The 17,105-nt window shown below is 43.9% G+C and overlaps 1 protein-coding gene across 6 annotated transcripts in view; it reads left to right on the top strand.

Moving 5' to 3' along the window:
* cux1b (cut-like homeobox 1b) overlaps positions 1-17,105 on the top strand; it is a 116,551-nt gene that overhangs the window by 88,218 nt on the left and 11,228 nt on the right. For 2 of the 6 annotated variants that reach the window (XM_015049369.1, XM_015049367.1), the window contains exons 15-23: positions 152-931; positions 3,622-3,705; positions 6,105-6,206; positions 6,310-6,863; positions 7,578-7,722; positions 8,301-8,591; positions 10,114-10,302; positions 12,102-12,369; positions 13,316-13,977. The exons of 1 other annotated variant lie outside the window; for it this stretch is intronic. In XM_015049369.1, the coding sequence (XP_014904855.1) occupies positions 152-931; positions 3,622-3,705; positions 6,105-6,206; positions 6,310-6,863; positions 7,578-7,722; positions 8,301-8,591; positions 10,114-10,302; positions 12,102-12,369; positions 13,316-13,811 (2,909 nt within the window). In that variant the 3' untranslated portion in view covers positions 13,812-13,977. Of the gene's footprint in view, positions 1-151; positions 932-3,621; positions 3,706-6,104; positions 6,207-6,309; positions 6,864-7,577; positions 7,723-8,300; positions 8,592-10,113; positions 10,303-12,101; positions 12,370-13,315; positions 13,978-17,105 lie in introns of those variants that run through there. 3 more of the 6 variants (XM_015049368.1, XM_015049370.1, XM_015049371.1) reach the window with 3 other exon arrangements.

The raw sequence follows: 17,105 nt of genomic DNA on the forward strand, positions 1-17,105 counted from the left end.
GAAAAAAAAAAAAAGACCTTAATAAAAAAAAAAAAAAAACCCCCAAAAAAATTATTTTTTTTTTTTTTTTTTTTTTTTGCTCTCTCTTGTTTTGGAACCCCCTTTTTTGTTGACTCCCCCATAATGCATTGTGTTTTGACCTTTCTTGTAGGGTCAGCCGGGCGGAAAGGGACAGAAGAGTCCGCAGCGAAGGAGGACGGCGTCAACAGCGAGCCCTCTCTCCCTTCATCCTCTTCCTCTCAACACCCCTTATCTCGCGCTCACGTAGACCCCCTGAACGCCGCCGCCGTCAGCAGCGAGGCCCCACCCTTCACCCCGACGGGCATCGGACAGGAGCTGTACTCCCCCGTCTTCCCCCTGGTCGGCAGCAAGATGGCGCTGAACTCTCTGATTCAGCGGCAGCTCCTCCAAACGTTCTACTCCAAAGCTCTGCAGGACTCGTCGGGGATCCACAGCGGCGCCCTGCTGTTCACGCCCTTCACCCCGGCGCTCAGCTCCATCCCTACCTCCACCCCCGGCTCGGCGTCGGCCGCCGTCCCGCTGGCGGCCAGCAGTCCCCAGCCGCCCCCCGCCAGCCCCGATATGGCTCCCGTCAACGGGAGCGGCACGGCGGGCGGCGCCCCGTCGCCGTCACCCAGCCACTCGGACGCCACCACCGCTGGCGGCGGCGTCCTGGACGGGGAGGACATGGACACGGCGGAGATCGCCCGGCAGGTGAAAGAGCAGCTGATCAAGCACAACATTGGCCAGCGAGTGTTCGGCCACTACGTGCTGGGACTCTCTCAGGGCTCGGTCAGCGAGATCCTGGCCCGACCCAAGCCCTGGAACAAGCTGACCATCCGGGGGAAGGAGCCCTTCCACAAGATGAGGCAGTTCCTGGCCGACGAGCAGAACATCCTGGCACTGCGGAGCATCCAGGGGCGACAGAGAGGTTAGTGTGTGTCAAACTCATTTTAATTTTGGTGTTGTATCTAGATTATGAATGTTCTCAAAGGGCCATTTGTGCCAAAAGGCATTGATAAAACTCATCAACAAACTGTTAAAACACTATTAACAGTCTGTCTGCATACTATGATTTTTAGAACGACTGAAGGTAATCAAGTGATTGTGCTATAAAATGGCACAATGTGCCTGGGAAATGCGTAACACTGCCTCTTTTAACATTAAACATTGAACATATGTTCACACTGATCAGTCCCTCCAGGATTTTGCTTTGTTTTTGGAATCAAACTTAAATATTTGCAAGACATTATGTGATATTTGTGCTTACTTATAATGGTAAATAGAACTTTATGTTAGTCGCCACATCGATCGTACTATTAACTTTGCATCAACCAGACTGAGGTGGCAGTGTTGTAGTCATAGTAGTAAGAAGTACTGCCACCTGCAGGTGAGAATTAGTATCACTTTAACCCGATGTCTGATCACTTTTGCTGAAAATTTACAAAAAAAAAACGAGTCGCTGCACTTTTTCGCACTGAGTGAACTGATGTGGAAAAAGTGCAGGGATTTGCTGATTTCTGCATGAATTTCCACGATTGTGGAATCACGATGAAACTGGACGGACTGACTGATGTAATTTTAATTGATAAAAAGATTTAAGCTCACAACTGTCATCTTGAAGGTTTAAACCACCTCTGAAGTCTAGAGGGCCACATAAAAATAAAAAATAAAAATAAAACTATGGTGGGCCAGATTTGGCCCCCTGGCCTTGAGTTTGACACATGTGCTTTAATGGATCTCTGTGTGTGTGTGTATGCGTGTGTGTGTGCAGAGCTATTGATCAGCTTGTCGATACAGACTAGCTTTTTCTTCTTTTTTTTTTCATTTGTCTTTCTGCCTCCCGCCTCCTGTGCTGTCCCACACCTGTGTGTACTGAATGAGTTCCTAGTCACACACCGATCCCAAGAGCCTCTCCTCGCTATTGTGATCAATACAGAAACCTTTCACACATCAATGGTATTGATCGGTAGGGAACCAGGAGGAAGGCAGGGATGTACTGTTAACTGCGGGGTAGATTCGATTAGCCCGGGCCTGCTTTTCTTAACGCATCAGAACATTTCTGATTGAAGGTGGCCTCGGTGGAACAAAAAGTATTATAAACCGAACCTGCACTTTGTCTACCTCTGCTTCAGCCAGAGTCCGTTTCTGCCGTGGCTTTCATCAGGCAGGAGTTTAACCACTGCTCCGCCCACAGGTGCTAAACGTCAGCGCGTTCACAGGGGCATCTCAATAAATACAATTATCATATTGAAAAATTGTAAAAAAATAAATAAATAAAAAAAATAATTTCAGAATTTAGATTTTGGCTCGCAGCCAACAAGAAGCTACATTGAAAATTGAAAAATTACCATACTGGTTAAGCTTCTCGTGAAAGAGAAGCATGACGTTCGCTGAAATGAAATCTTACCTGTATAAAGACCAACACCAGCAGGCAGTATCAGTTTATTTATAAAGCATTTTAAAACAATGTGCTGTAAAAATAATGTAAAAAAAAAGAAGCAGTACTTATAATAATAGTAAGGTAAAAAGTAATCAAATCTCCCCATAAAACAGAGAAAGAGCTTTATTTTGTCTCAGTGTTGAGTCTTTAGAAGCTCCTTAAATCCTCTCTGGAGGGACTCGTCATCCAAGCTGTGCGACGTCTCCATCACAACTTTTCCTTTATTCTTTGGCAACTTCTTTCGCAAATGAAATCCATAATTTACTTTTACATTTTTATTTTTATTTTTTTACTTCTACTCAACGCCTGGTGCAGAGACGACTGTAAAGTCAGCAGTCGGTCCGATGATTGTTTTCGGCTCCAACTTTTCTCGGAAAACAAAACATTGTGATATCGTTGATGCTGATCATCAACATTTTCGTTTGATCATCACAACCACCTCCCCTTTCTCCTTCAGCTGTAGGATCTTGGTTATAAGTAAGCCTGTCACAATAAGCAATGAATCAATTAGTTGCATCATAAATTAAAATAAACTCCGGATATTTTTTTGGAGAGCAGTTTTATTTACAGACGTTATAATCCATTTATGATTTTTGTTTGTGTGTGTATTTTATTTCTGTCTTTATTTGTCGTTTTTGGATCTTGAGCTGCTCCTTGTGTATCTAAAAAGTCTTCCACTTCCAGTCTGTTGATCTTTCAGAGGGTGATCTTGCATTATTATGCCATTTTCATTATATTACTTGAAAATGGTTTTACTGGGACAATTTATCATTCGGCTAAATGCGTTAATGCGACAGGCCTGGTTATAAGATCTATATCGTTTGGGAAAAGTGAAAGTCCTTCAAAATGCCTGAATACTTACTGGGAAATCTCAATTTTAACCCAGTGAAACCACCTAAAGTGGCATTTCGTTGAGAAACTGGACGTTTTGGTTTTTATTCGCTGTAAGCCGTAATCCTCAAAATGATTTGAAATGCAACAAATGAAATTCTAAAATCACTTTTTAGTGATATTATTATTTATAGAGATGCACCTTTTTCATAATGTCCATCAGGCGGAGCAACGTGCAGGACGCTGTGTGGCACCATGTAGTATAGCTGTAGAAAAAAAAAAAAAAAGAAGACACAAAGCAACACCAAAGTGCTGTAACTTAGTGTGTGGTGTATTGTTTTTAACAGAGGGCTCAGGCCAGCCCCAGCTTAGCCGAGTGTTTCAGGACGCTCCGAAGCGGAGAACCCACTCCGATACACCTTCACACACAGGTCTGTCCCGTCCACATGCAGAGATTCTGGCACGTTTGTGTCTGTGTGGCATGTTTGTGTTGGAGTAAACCGCATCCATGGTGTGTGTGTGTGTGCGCGCGCGTGTGTGTGCGTATGAGTGTGTGACGCCGTTTATTAATTGCAGGCAGGCATACAGATGTAAATGTGCCTTGAAGGCAACCGCACAGTTCCAGCGACTTGCGTCAAAGGAAAAACCCAGCATGTGTATTTAGGCCTTTTATTGGTAGTTGTTGTTCTGTGGGGAGTGTTTTTATTCGCCGAAGTGTGCATGTGTGTGCACTCCACACGGGGAGACGTAGGGGCGCTCTCCAGTGCCGTCGCTGTGCAGTTCAGTGTTGGGAATGTTGGTCTTTGTGTTGTGAAATGCAGGCGCCTATCAGTTAAATCAGAACGTCATCAAAAAGATAATTTATTTCAGTAATTTTATTCAAAAAAATGAAACTCTCATATAGATCAATTCAACATCAGGGGTGGGCATTTATCGTATCGTTTATCAATTATCGTGAACGTTTTCTTGATACTATGTTAAATAAGCTATTTTTTAAAATTTTCTCTTCTGTTTGTTCCATGACAAATTTCAGTAAATTTGAAAATATGAGTAAATCTTGTTACTGTGGACAGTTTATTGATGTAAATCACACTTATTTTTTCAGATAGTGGCAGGAATACGCCTGTTTCAAATGGAAATGTTTTTCAAGGGCATTATTTTTGTTTGTGGCACTATAAATGCCATCTAGTCACAGGGGAAAAAGTAAAAAAAAAAAAAAAAGGAAAAAAGTTTTTAAAAAAGAAGCATTTTTTTTTTTTTTTCCAGAATTTTTTGACACACCAAATAAAAATTTAGGCTGATATGGATGACCGATGTTGATATTGCTTTTACTACTGATATTTGCCAATATTTTATATGTTGGAAACAAGATAAAAAGCAAATATCTGTTAATATCTTAGTTATCAGACTAATATCGCCTGATGCTGAATGCTGGCATTGATAATATCTTGCATCACTAATATTGTCATCGCGACGGTACCACAAAATATCACAATAAAATTTGAAATCCACATCACCGTGTTCAACACGGTACAAGTCATTTCAAGAATTAGTTCATTTTGAGTTTGGCTTACAGCTGATGGAAATTCAAAATGGAGTTTCTCAGAAAAGTTGAATACTGCATGAGAGAAAAGAGCAGACGTGTTCTGCTTTGGCCCTCACGGTCATGCAGAGGACACCCTCCACGCACAGGGTGAGCCATAAAAAGGCATCTTAAAGAAGAGTGATGCATTTAAGCACATTAAGGGAAAGTTGGGTGATAGGAAAAACTGTTGAGGACAAACTGCTAAAGGAGCCACAGTCGGTCTGCTCCTTTCGTTCTGCCTCTCCAGTACCGGCAACAAAGTCATAGCTGAACTAGCTAGAAGAGAACTGGACCGTTTGACACAGTTCTCTTTTCAGATTTATATAAATTTACGGATTTAATTTCAATTCAGCATTCCATCATGTCTAAAGGCAGCACAGCTATCGGCCATAAAAATTCATAGCAGCTTCACTGCAAAACCAAAATGTTGCCAAGGATTTCAGGCCTGGTTTCTAGTGCAAATACCTTAGTACACTTAAAATAAGGCAAAACAGACTTACAAGTAACTTTTCAGCAAAAAATGGGAGCTTTTTTAAAGTAAATAATTCCTTAATATCGATGAAAAAGGTACTAGTTCCACTGCCAGATTATTTCACTAACAATATGGGGAAAATGTCTCGTTATAAGTGAAATAATCTGCCAGTGGAACTAGAACTTTTTTGTCAGTATTAAGGAAGTTACACACTTAAAACACGCTTGCATGTCTTGCCAAAAAGTTATGTGAATTTCAAGTGTTTTAAGAAATTTCCGGCAAGAAACTAAACCCAAAAATACTTGGTAAGATTTTGTGTTTTTGTAGCGTTCGTGCTTCACTTTTGTTGATGAGCTTTACAGAGACGCTCCTTTTATTTTTCTGCTCACACGGCCGAGCATAGCAGCACCTCTGCTGGATTTGACTGAAAGTGCTTGAAGCAAAAGGAGCCCTGACCAGGCGTAGACTGACCAGACTCAGTCGTTTTTGATTGGCTTTCTTCAAGCCAGAGATGTGGGTTTTTATTATTACGCACCGTAATCACAGAAATAAATGTTTAAAACTGATCACTCTGCTTGTTCTGAATCCAAGTTTCACTTTCGAACTGAATTGCTGAGATAAACTTTTTGATGATGATCCGAGTTGCAGAGCTGCATCTGTAGTGAATATTTATTCATTCTGCTGGTTGTATCCTCCTGTTTTATTCTTGACGCCTCATGTCGTCTTTTCCTGTCCCCACCTGACCCCCCCACCCCACCCTCTGTCCCTTACAGGTAACATCACGGCTCGCGTCCGCACCCCGGAGGCGGGCTCGGATGAAGCCATCAAGTCCATCCTGGAACAGGCCAAAAGAGAGCTGCAGGTGCAGAAAGCTGGTGAGTTCTCCTTTATTTCCTCATCTCCCCGGTAACCGGAGCGTTAAAGACGGCCGCTGCGCCCGTGTCTCTCCTGACTGCCCATTTCCTCTGCTTTTAATAGACCTGTCCCACGCTCAGCCGTCTTACATGGGGCTAAAAGGAGGGGGCGGAGGCGGCGTAGGAGGCGGCGGGGGCAGCGGATCGGACGAAGCCATCCGCTCCATCTTGGAGCAGGCGCGCAGGGAGATGGAGGCTCAGCAGGCGGCGTTGGAGCCCATCCTCAAAGCCTCGTCTGCGTCTTCCTCCTCCGCGTCTCTGTCTCAGAGAGACATCCTGGGCTCGTCCCTCACCGCCCCGCTGCCGCCCTACAACTCCCTGGCGCTCTCCCTCAAGAAGCCGCCGAGCTCCCACCTGTCCTCGCCTCCGTCCCCGTCTCCAGTGCTGGACTTCAGCTCCGGCGGGAAACGAGACGGCCGGGCTTCCTCAGGGATCGACATGTCGGCCGACGGCACGTTCAGGCTGGGCCGGCCCTCGGAGGGCTCCGGCCGCCCCGGGAGCGCCATGGGAGGGGGCTACTGGAGGGAGCAGTGGTGGAGCAACATGCACTCGGACCACCGGAGGGCCATGTCCAGCCAGGTGGGAGAGGAGAACCACAACCAGGAGGACTCCAAAGAGGTGAGAGCCGAGAAGGGTGTCCTCCTCCTGATGTGAAGTCAGAGTTCCTTCACTGACCGGAGAATTTATGAAACTTTATTTGAGTTGTTCAGAGTCTGTGTGGTTGTAGGAAAAGACAATTGAGTGGAAAAATGCAGTAGTTCAAACTTCGTTTCCAGTCACAATGTCTTTGTCAGAAGTTTGTCTCTCTCTCTCTCAATCTTACCATTCATATCAATCCATCTTTCCAATCTGTGAATCACTCCATTCATCTATACTTCTGGTTTTGGTTTCCTCCACCATGTGTTGTTGTATTAGTCTCTCTGTCCATGTATGTATCTATTTTGTACAGTTTTATTATTCCTCTTCCTGTGTTGTTCAGTGTCTTTTAGCAAATCTATACCATGTAACAATTAATTGGTCACTTTATTAGCTGACAGTTACTTCAATAATTGATCCATCTTGATTAACCGTTCCAGCTTTAATCAGTCTGTTACTTTATCCAGCTATTTATTTATCCATCCATCTGTTTGTATTTCTGTTTATTTATCCATCCATTAGCCTGTCTCTCCATCTATCTATTTACCTCTCCGCTTCTCCGTTTACCTAAACTTGACCGCTCCTCCTGAAATGAGAATCTGGGAAAAGTCTGAAATGTCTTAACGGAATACGGCGACGGGAAACCCTGCAGGATTCGCCGACGTGACTGAGCTGTTCTTTCACCGTGTGTTGCAGGGAATATTGAGCGACACTTTAACTCGACACAAACCTTGGAACAAGCTGAACCAGAGGAGCAGGGAGCCGTCGTACCTCCGCATGCAGACGTGGCTCAACGGCGACCAGGCGCAGAACACGCACGTCCCGCAAGCCCAGAACCAAGGTGAGCCGATCCCGACCCGCGGTCCGCATGCTCCTCACCTGACCCAACACCGTCACCTGACGCCGATTAGCGCTAGTGGCTAGTTGTTACTGTCAGCCTGTCACTCACTCCGCCCTCCTCCTGCTCCTGGCTTCCACCATCCCCCCTGCTCTCCCTCCACATCCCCAGTTCTGTGGCAGTGTCAGCCAGCAAGCTGCTGGTTTGTCATGTCATAGACAAGTTAGTGTTGCAGCGCCAGATGGCAGCGCCGTGTGTGTGTGTGCGCGCGCGTGGGTCTCTTTTTCTCTCTGGGGGTGTAAACAGCAGCTAATGTACACTGACAGCTCCTCATGACTGCTCTCTTCCAGCCTGCTGAGCGGCGCAGCAGCACTACACAGATACATGAAGGAATGAGAGGAGGAAGCCAAAAAAAAAAAAAAAAAAGGTTTCAAACCGAAAACTAAAGCACCTTTTTTAATGCTTTTTTTTTTTTTTTACGGAAATCTTAAATTCATTGCAGAGATGAAACTCTGCACACACATAATGCAACATGTCACCTGAACTGCATGGTCTTTGTCACCCTGTCCGTTCCGCTCAAGCAGAGGGGACTCCCAAGACGTCGGCGAGCTGCAGCCCCGCTCCCGAGTCGCCGCTCAGCTCGGCCGAGGAGTCCGTCAACGGTCTGGCCGGGGACCCCCTCGCCTCGCAGTCCTCCGGCCTCAAGCCGCTGTCTGAAGACCCCTCGGGTGGGGAGTCCCAGCCCGGCACGCCGCTGCCCCTACCGGGCCACTCTGGCCTCAGCATCCAGGAGATGGTCGCCATGTCTCCCGAGCTCGACACGTACGCCATTACCAAGAAGGTTAAGGAGGTGCTAACTGATAATAACCTCGGTAAGAAACACAGGATTTGATTTTTTTTTTTTTTTTTTTTTTTTTTGTGAAAATGTTGAACCCTGTTGAACTTTTTCACATAGAAATTCAAGCTTTTATGGGTTTTCTTTGAGTTTTACGTGATGAACTGGCCTAAAGCAGTGCATAAGAGTGAAAGAAAGATTGCTAAATGGTTTTCATTGTTTCTTGCAGAGCAAAATCTGGGAAGTGTGTTCTGCTTTTATTGTCGCTCGCAAAGTTGAAACTTGGTGGTGTCAACGTACATGACAATACCAGCCACAAATCTTTCTTTCTCTACCCGCTTTTGCACATTCTGCTTTGGAGATAGGTCAGTTTCAGTCAGACTGGATAAGGAGTGTTGGTGAATATAAGTTTATTCCTTTCCAAAGCTCTAGTTGCATGTTTTGCTGTGTTTCTTGGTCTTCGTGAAGCCGTTTCTTCTCTAAATTATGATTCCTAGCAAACCTGTGAAGCCTCCACAGAACTGTTTACAGTTTTATTTACACAGAGACAAAAGTACCAACATTTCATTAACCTTTTTGAAGGTTGGTGCCGGGTTATGGCACAAACAGCTAATTTCCACCTGCAGTCCCTGGACGGGTTGATGTAATCAAATATGACTTAACAGATTATTAATTGGTGAAAAACCAGTGTAATAATTAACTGCAGACATGTTTGATAATTCATTATTCTGATCTCACTCAAATCAATCAAACTGAAAACACAGACAATTCATAAAACAGTTTATTTGCTTTCGTCAACACTTTGTACAAATCTGATTGTGTAGTAGCCAATATGAACATCTGGATTTAAGCTGAGATTAAATTACACATAAACGCACCAGTTCTGTGACATCTGGGTTTCATTTTGGGGTATCAAAGTAAAGGACGCTGAACAAAGCCACGCTTCTCACATTTTGATTTGTAAAAATATTTGCATGCGTCGTTTTCCTTCCTCCTCACCATTACTAAGCACTATATTGTGTTTATCACGTAAACAGGGCTCATACATGTGCTTGAAATCCTTGAAAGTGCTTGAATTTCTTTGTTTTCAAGATTTGGAAAGTGCTGATTTCTGTATAAAGTGCTTGATATTCAAACCACACACTTTTGATATGCGTACTTCTCTGATATTTTATTCGTTACACAGAGTTATTAAAATTGGGGGCATTTTTTTTTTTGGTAAATTGGTGTCTTGTTCTAAGACCAATCGGGTTTATTGTGTAACATTTCAAACCATAAAGTGTTGTTATATTTTAGTCTACGTTGTCCCTGCTATTTAGAAAACTATAACAAGACATTCTCAGTAATAAATGATGTCACATTTTAGCAAATTGAAACTGTCGCCTCTCGTTGATTTGTTGTTTTTATCTCCAAAGTGTGGTGCTGGAAAAGTTTGAAAACTTACCTTGGTAAATGTGCTTAAATTTTGTCATGGAAAAAGTGCACAAACACATGAAATACACCGAATGTTGTGTCTGAAAACAAACCTTTTTTTTTTTTTCTCCCTTTTCCTCCACAAGGTCAGCGACTGTTCGGGGAGACCATCCTGGGTCTGACTCAGGGTTCTGTCTCAGACCTGCTGGCCAGGCCTAAACCCTGGCACAAGCTGAGCCTGAAGGGCCGGGAGCCATTTGTCCGGATGCAGCTGTGGCTCCAGGACCCGCACAGCGTGGAGAAGCTCATGGACATGAAGCGCCTGGAGAAGAAAGGTGAAGCAGCAGAAGCTCAAAGACAGACGGCAAAGAAATTCCTTTTTTAAAACTAGTAAACAAAAAAAAAAAAAAAAAAGAAGAAAAAAAAGGTCACAGAGATGTGGTCATCGGAGTGTTTATTTTTATAAATACATTAGGAGGAACACACAATGGCACACGCACACGCTATCCTTTGTGCAGGACAGCAGAGCATGTTGTGCAGATCACAGTCATCTTGGTGTGTTGTCTGTACCAATCAGGGCCGCAGACATCACATCCTGTATTGGATGTGACAGCTCGGGGACCGCCGCAGGGCTGCTTACTCACACTCATCAGCACTCTTCTTCATCATCATCGTCATCATCATAATAATCATCAGTGTCTATAGGCTTGTGTTTTTGTTTTTTTTGTTTTTTTCCCTTTGCCCATCATTCGTAAGCGCGTCGCTCTCTCTGTCGCTCCGTCGTGCTGCATTATCCTCTGGTGGTGGGATTTGTTAAAAACCTACAAAGCCAGCAGACTTTGCCTCCTCACCCCCGACTCTACCGACAACCCACCTAAAGCACTTCCCTCCTGAAACGTTGGTTTTGAACCCGTCCGTCCAGGATCTCTTTACCACTCGAGAACCGCCGTGGCAAGCTAACCTCACATCTTTCTGGAGGTTTTGGATCAGAGAGCGCACTCCCGAGTATTGACCAAAAAAATAAAAATAAAAATAACTCAGCGGTCCGGACCACCAGCGGAGCCCAGAGGAAAGACATGGACCTAATCTAGACTAACCGTATTTGACCTCTCGCTCTGGCGCTGCCAGCCCTGTGAGGCAGCGCGCAACTTTTCAGAGAGCGCTAACCTTGCTCTGAGGGGTTTCTTCCCCTGAAACATTAATATATCTGGCAGCGTGTATCGGGGTTGGGGAAAATGTCAACCTCATGTTGAAGCTGCCACGAGCTGTTCATTTTCAGCTGCTGGTGCCTGGAGTAAACAGGCTGCCTGTTTGCTGGGTAAAGATGCTGAGAAGGGCGAGAGCACCATCTAGTGGTGCCTGGGTTTACTGGAGCTGTTAGGTCTTTGGTGTCATTTTTTGACCTTAAGTTCGGTCTGCATGATACCAGAAAAATATGAGGGTTGTGGGGGTTTTTTGAATTTTTTTTCTTTCTCACTCTGCACTTTTTCATATACATGATGCTGCCTTCCATCACATCATGAGCCACTGAAACCTGTAGTCAGGTGTGGAGAGAATCAATGCATGTCGCTTTAAAAACATCTTTCCAAATTTTCATCTTCTTTCTTTTTTTTTTTTCTTTTTTTTGTTTGTGCTCTATAAGGTGTTAAATTGTGAAGTCAAATTTCCTTTAAGTCCTGTTTGATGTACAGAGCATTTTTATAACAACTGATGGTGCTATAAAGTGGCACATTGTGCCTGGAAAATAGCCAGCACTGCCCCTTTAAGGCATCTTTGACCAGATTTTAAGGAACCTATAACAAAAGCAATAAAACAAAATCTATTTGGTTAAAAGCTTCTTCAGCAGATCTTCTCCTATAAAAATCTACTTTTACACATCTGGGCAATGATGTCACCTGTTTTTCTGTCCTTTTTTTGTATTTATACTCTTTTTATATGCATATAAATATATAATAAGATGAATAAAGTATAAGAATTTATATAGTACATAAGTAAAGCACATTTTTGGCCTTTTCCTTTTTTTTTTCTCTTTTAATAATGTCATCTAGCCATCAGTTGGTATAGGTTTATACTTAAGTATTAATATTAATATTAAGTATTCACTTCATCTTTTTGTGTTTTTGTTTTTCTCCAGCTTACATGAAAAGGCGGCTGAGCTCCCTGAGCGACAGCCACTCTGTGGACGGAGTTTTACCGGGGCCCGATTACATGCAGGGCTCCCAGAGCCCGGTGGGCCAGCAGCAGCTGAAGAAGCCCAGGGTGGTGCTGGGCCCCGAGGAGAAGGAGGCCCTAAAGAAGGCTTATCAGCAGAAGCCCTATCCCTCCCCTAAAACCATAGAGGAGCTGGCCTCCCAGCTCAACCTGAAGACCAGCACCGTCATCAACTGGTTTCATAACTACAGGTCAGTCCTGAATCTAATCCTGAACGCCAACTGGCAAGAGACACAATGCTTCAATCAGACTTTACAAAGCTGACGGGAGGTTTGCAAACATATTGTCCTATTAATTTTGGCCTGTTAAAGATTTTAATCTTCTGGTGCAAACCTGACTTTTAAACACAGAAATAAATGTTCAGCTGGTTTTACAGGCCGAGTCATCAGTGATTTCTGACAATCCCAACAGGATTTCCTTCGTATCTGAGGTGAACTGTTTGGGCTGGAGGGTGGAAACAAGAAGTCGTTTATTAGTTACTCTGACCTCAGTGTTATTGAGTTGAACGTTTAAATCCCAGTCTGTGTCAGCAAACCAGCCAGTCATAATGAGGATGAGGTCGACTTCTTTAAAGGACATTTGACCAAATAGTTTTTGTAGGGTTGAAACGATAGTTGAAATAATCGTCAACTTACTTAGTAATACATTAATTAATTAAGACAATGTATTCAGAGCCGTAATTAAGCCTCAACTGTACAAAAAATATGTACAAGTTGCACTGAAGATGGCAAATAAACTTGCCTGTAAATTTGTTTTACCCAGAAATCTTCATGTGGCGTTTTTAGCTTCACCTAATAAAAATCGAATTAGCCCTTTAACCTTCACCCCCAGAAAATACAATATAATTATTATTCCCTTAATCCAAAAATAATAAACAGATCAGTCCTACAGTGTATTGATGTTAAATCAAACAGAAAGAACTGAGCTTTTCACACATTGATGGTTTTAGTTTCAGATGCCTCCTGTTACAAATGATCAAGCGTTCACTAAGGGAATGCTGTGTCACTGCACTTTAGGCAAGAAGATGTTTATTTAAAAGGGATTTGAGAGATTTGTTTATATTTTTATGTATTCCTAATATTAAGAACATGGTTAGTGGTTAAATTAAAAAAATATATTTTGAACCGTCTTCTCCAGGTCACGCATCCGAAGAGAGCTTTTCATAGAGGAGATCCAGGCGGCTGGGGGGATGGGGCCCGGCAGCGAGGGGGGCTCTCCGTCCCTCCGCGGGTCCAAATCAGGGGAAGGGGACAGCTGCGACGGGACGGAGTCCGAGGGCACGGTGGAGACCCGCCAGGGCCTGGGTGTGGGCCTGGAGGACCACAGAGGAGCGTGCAAAGACCAGGGCATGGAGGTAGAGTCCGAGGCCGGGGGCTCCAACGACTCCCCCGCAGAGTTGGACTGCAGCGCCTCGGGCTTGGCTGGGCCGGGCTCCAGCTGTGTGCAGAGCGGACTGGGCATCTTCGGCCTCACGGAGGCGTCCTCCACTAGCTCCGCCTCCAGTACGAACGTCCCCGCCAGAAACCCCAGGGACAACAATCTGCGCAAGAAGAAGGCGGCCAACCTCAACAACATCATCCACCGGCTGGAGAAGGCCGCCAGCAAAGAGGACCCGTCAGAGTGGGAGTTCTAGCTCCACCCCGACCCCCAACCCCTCCCCTCGTCCTTACCGTCTCATAACCTCACGACCTCTAACCTTGGAAACCCCTCCTGCTCTGTTCCAGTCGTAGAGCGGTCACAGCCAAAGTCAAGCTCAGCAGCCATTTTTATTGCATAGAAGCTTTCCAAAAAAAATAATAAAAAAAACCACAAATAAAATGGAAAGAAACAAAGAGTGGTTGGCAAACCCTTAAAAAGAAGATTTTACGGAGTACGTAGAAGAACAAAATAAGAGAATTGTCTCTCCTGTTTTTTGTTTTGTTTTGTTTTGTAACTGAGTTTTTTTTTGTTTTTGTTTTGTTTTGTTTTTGTACTGAGAAAAAGCACTTAGCCGTCCTGCTGGCCTCTGGCCCTGCTGTACCTCCCCCCCTTATCACCAGCCACTGGTGCACCAGAACTGGTCAGTCCTGAGCTGGGGGTCTGACCCGCAGCCGGGGTTCGAACCTGGACTCAGTATCACAGGCAAGGCCTGACACAGCAGCTGTCACAGTGATTAGACACTGATAGACGATAGATAGAGACAGAAACTCTCTTACAAGAACTCTCACTTTCTTAAAGGAGATTTTTTTTTTTCCTCTTCTTCTCACCTCCCAAGTGTCCACAAACCTCCCCTCACTCAGTGAGACGCCTCATTTTTTTCACACTGTAGAGTGACTGTTACAAACCCTTTGCCTTTTTCACTCACTGCGTGTGTGTTTGTACGTTAGGGATTGTGTCGGCGTGCACCTGTGTGTGTGTTTTATGTGTATGTGTGTGTGTGTATACACCTAAATGTGGTGCGTACGTCTCTTCTCGGCAGCAGCGTGTTTTCTTTAAGTCACTCCTACGCTCTTTGGAGGGTAGTGGAAGCCTGCTGGCTGAGCTGCCATGGTTACTGAAATAAGACAATGAACTTTGACCTGTTCTGTCCCATATCCTGTCCTGCTGACTGCCATGTGATGGCCAGAAGGATCGTTTTAATTCCTCGCAAACTTACGCACTCATCTGAAGAGGAAGGAAGGAAGGAAGCGACTTTTTCTTGCCGCCTTTCGCCCCCTTCTTCTTTTTAGGATGACGGATGATCTGTTTTTGATACTGCAATTAGGTTGCCAATAAGAGATTGCACAGTCTATCGACTCTAAAGAATACGAAATAGGGAATTTTAGGAAAGCATTTTTAATTAGTGCAAAAACGACAGAAGAGAGAAACAAGTTACTGCTAGAATTTGCAACAAAAAGAAAAAGGCAAGTGAATTAGAACGGAACAATGTTGCGTCATCGAGACGCGACACGATGCATCCATGTAGTACTGTAGCTGTCCGACATGGCGACGCTCTTCGTGTGTCTCGTGTTGTTCTTTTTTCCTAGGTTGTGCACGCCGCAGCTGCGTGCGTTTGCACGACTGACGAAAAAGAAACTTTTTTTTTCTCTGTTCACAAACCATGTTTTTATAGGCCAAATCAGGAAGAGTGTGTGTGTGTGTGTGTCTCTTTTTGTGTGCATTTATACTTGCCTGCATGTCAGTCAGGGTTGAGGTCAATTCACACAGTAAAATTTTAAGACTTATATTATGATTCTTGACTGAAAAAAAAAAAGAAGAAAAAAAAAGAGACGAGTTTGAGCAGAGTTGAACTGCTGAGCTCGATTATCGTGTACTTTCTGCTGGTTTTCCGTCAAAGTGAGTTCATCCCAACCTCCCCCCGACCTCTGACCCTCCACCCGACCCTTACCGATTGTGAGTAGTTTCCACTCTTCTCCAGTCTATCCTGAATCCAGGGATGTGTGTGTGTCTGTTTTTTGCATTGAATTCTACTGTAAACACTACAAACTTTAAGGCATATCACTTCCCTCCCTTGTCCTACACAAGCCCTCAGTGCCTGTCAGCCCACTGCCTCCCTCTCCCCCAGTGTGTGTGCGCGTGCGTGCGTGTAAGTTTGCATGGATGCACGAACACACGACGTGCGCGAGCGATCGAGGAGCGTTGGGCGTTTCTAACGAGTGGGGTCATATTTCGTATATCTACTTGCACACACTACTAGTGCACAACTGACACCCTTCTTTAAGCTGTTTGATGCGTTACTATTGCATTAATCTTCTCACAAAGTAGTGTAATACTATGATTTACTGTAGCTTGGTTTTATTGCTATTTTTTTTGCATTTATAGTTTGGTTTTTATTCTGCTTATTTATAGGTGCTGTATTTTTTTTTTTCATTTAATGTCTTATCATGAGTTGTCTATTTTTTAAGGGATTATACTGTTCCTGAGGGCAAGTAACATTTTTATTATTAGACGTATAGACTGCCGGCAGTATTGGTTACTATTTACAAAGATGTACTAGTTCTCATTTGTTTGTATATTCATGAATCCTAAAGTTTAGTGTCATTTCAATAGCTTGGAGATGTGTGTTTGTTTGCTCCAGTTCATGCTCCCATAAGCATAAAAGCTCTTACCACAACTGTTATGCTCTTAAATTGCTAGCTAGAGAATCAAAGGACATATCAAGATCACTGAATATATGTTAGTCTATTTTATTCTATTCTGGGATAATGATGTTTTAGTTGTTCATTTTTTATTTTTCCTTGGGGCAAGCCCAACACTAACGCTCAGCAGGGCATGCAGCTCTTTCTTTAGCCAGACTTCGCCCAGCCATTTATCACACCCACATAATTATCTGGTCTGAATTTGTACTCTTTTAGGAAAAAAAAAAAATAAATTAAAAAAAAAAAGGAAAAAAAAAAAAAGGTCAAATGAAATTACCTAAACTTGAGAACGCATGCTCACTTGAAAGAGGTCATATCTGCCAAATTGAGATTAGAGAAGCGTACCAGCGAGCAGGACGTGCTGCGCCATACCGAGCAGAGATAGCCAGCCTATGATTATGCAGAATTTCTATTGCAGTTAGCAAACGAAGCACTTAGGAGGATCTTTTTATGACTCAAACCTCGGACAGGGTCTGTAAACACTACGACGGAGTACGAGCCCAGGCGTCCTGGGAAGTGTTTGCCTTTTATTTTTTAATTTTTCATTTTTTAAACAGCGGTTGTAAACCAAGCACAGACTCTTTTTTTTTTTTTTTTTTCCCCGCGTCCGAACACTAAAAATAATAAGGTGGCTGTGCCCATGTCGAACACACAAAACAAACTGTAATCCTGTCCAAACTACAGATGACTGTGTGACACGATAAGCTGTTCTGTACAGTTGTAGATACTATGAGTAACCACCTGTTTTGGTCTCCATACTAAAGCCTTTTCTCCCCCCCCCCCCCCCCTCCCACAACCCCACCCCCTTT

This window comes from Poecilia latipinna, unplaced genomic scaffold, assembly GCF_001443285.1.
Source record: "Poecilia latipinna isolate Pla-1442-1.1 unplaced genomic scaffold, P_latipinna-1.0 Scaffold943, whole genome shotgun sequence".
Taxonomy (NCBI): domain Eukaryota; kingdom Metazoa; phylum Chordata; class Actinopteri; order Cyprinodontiformes; family Poeciliidae; genus Poecilia; species Poecilia latipinna.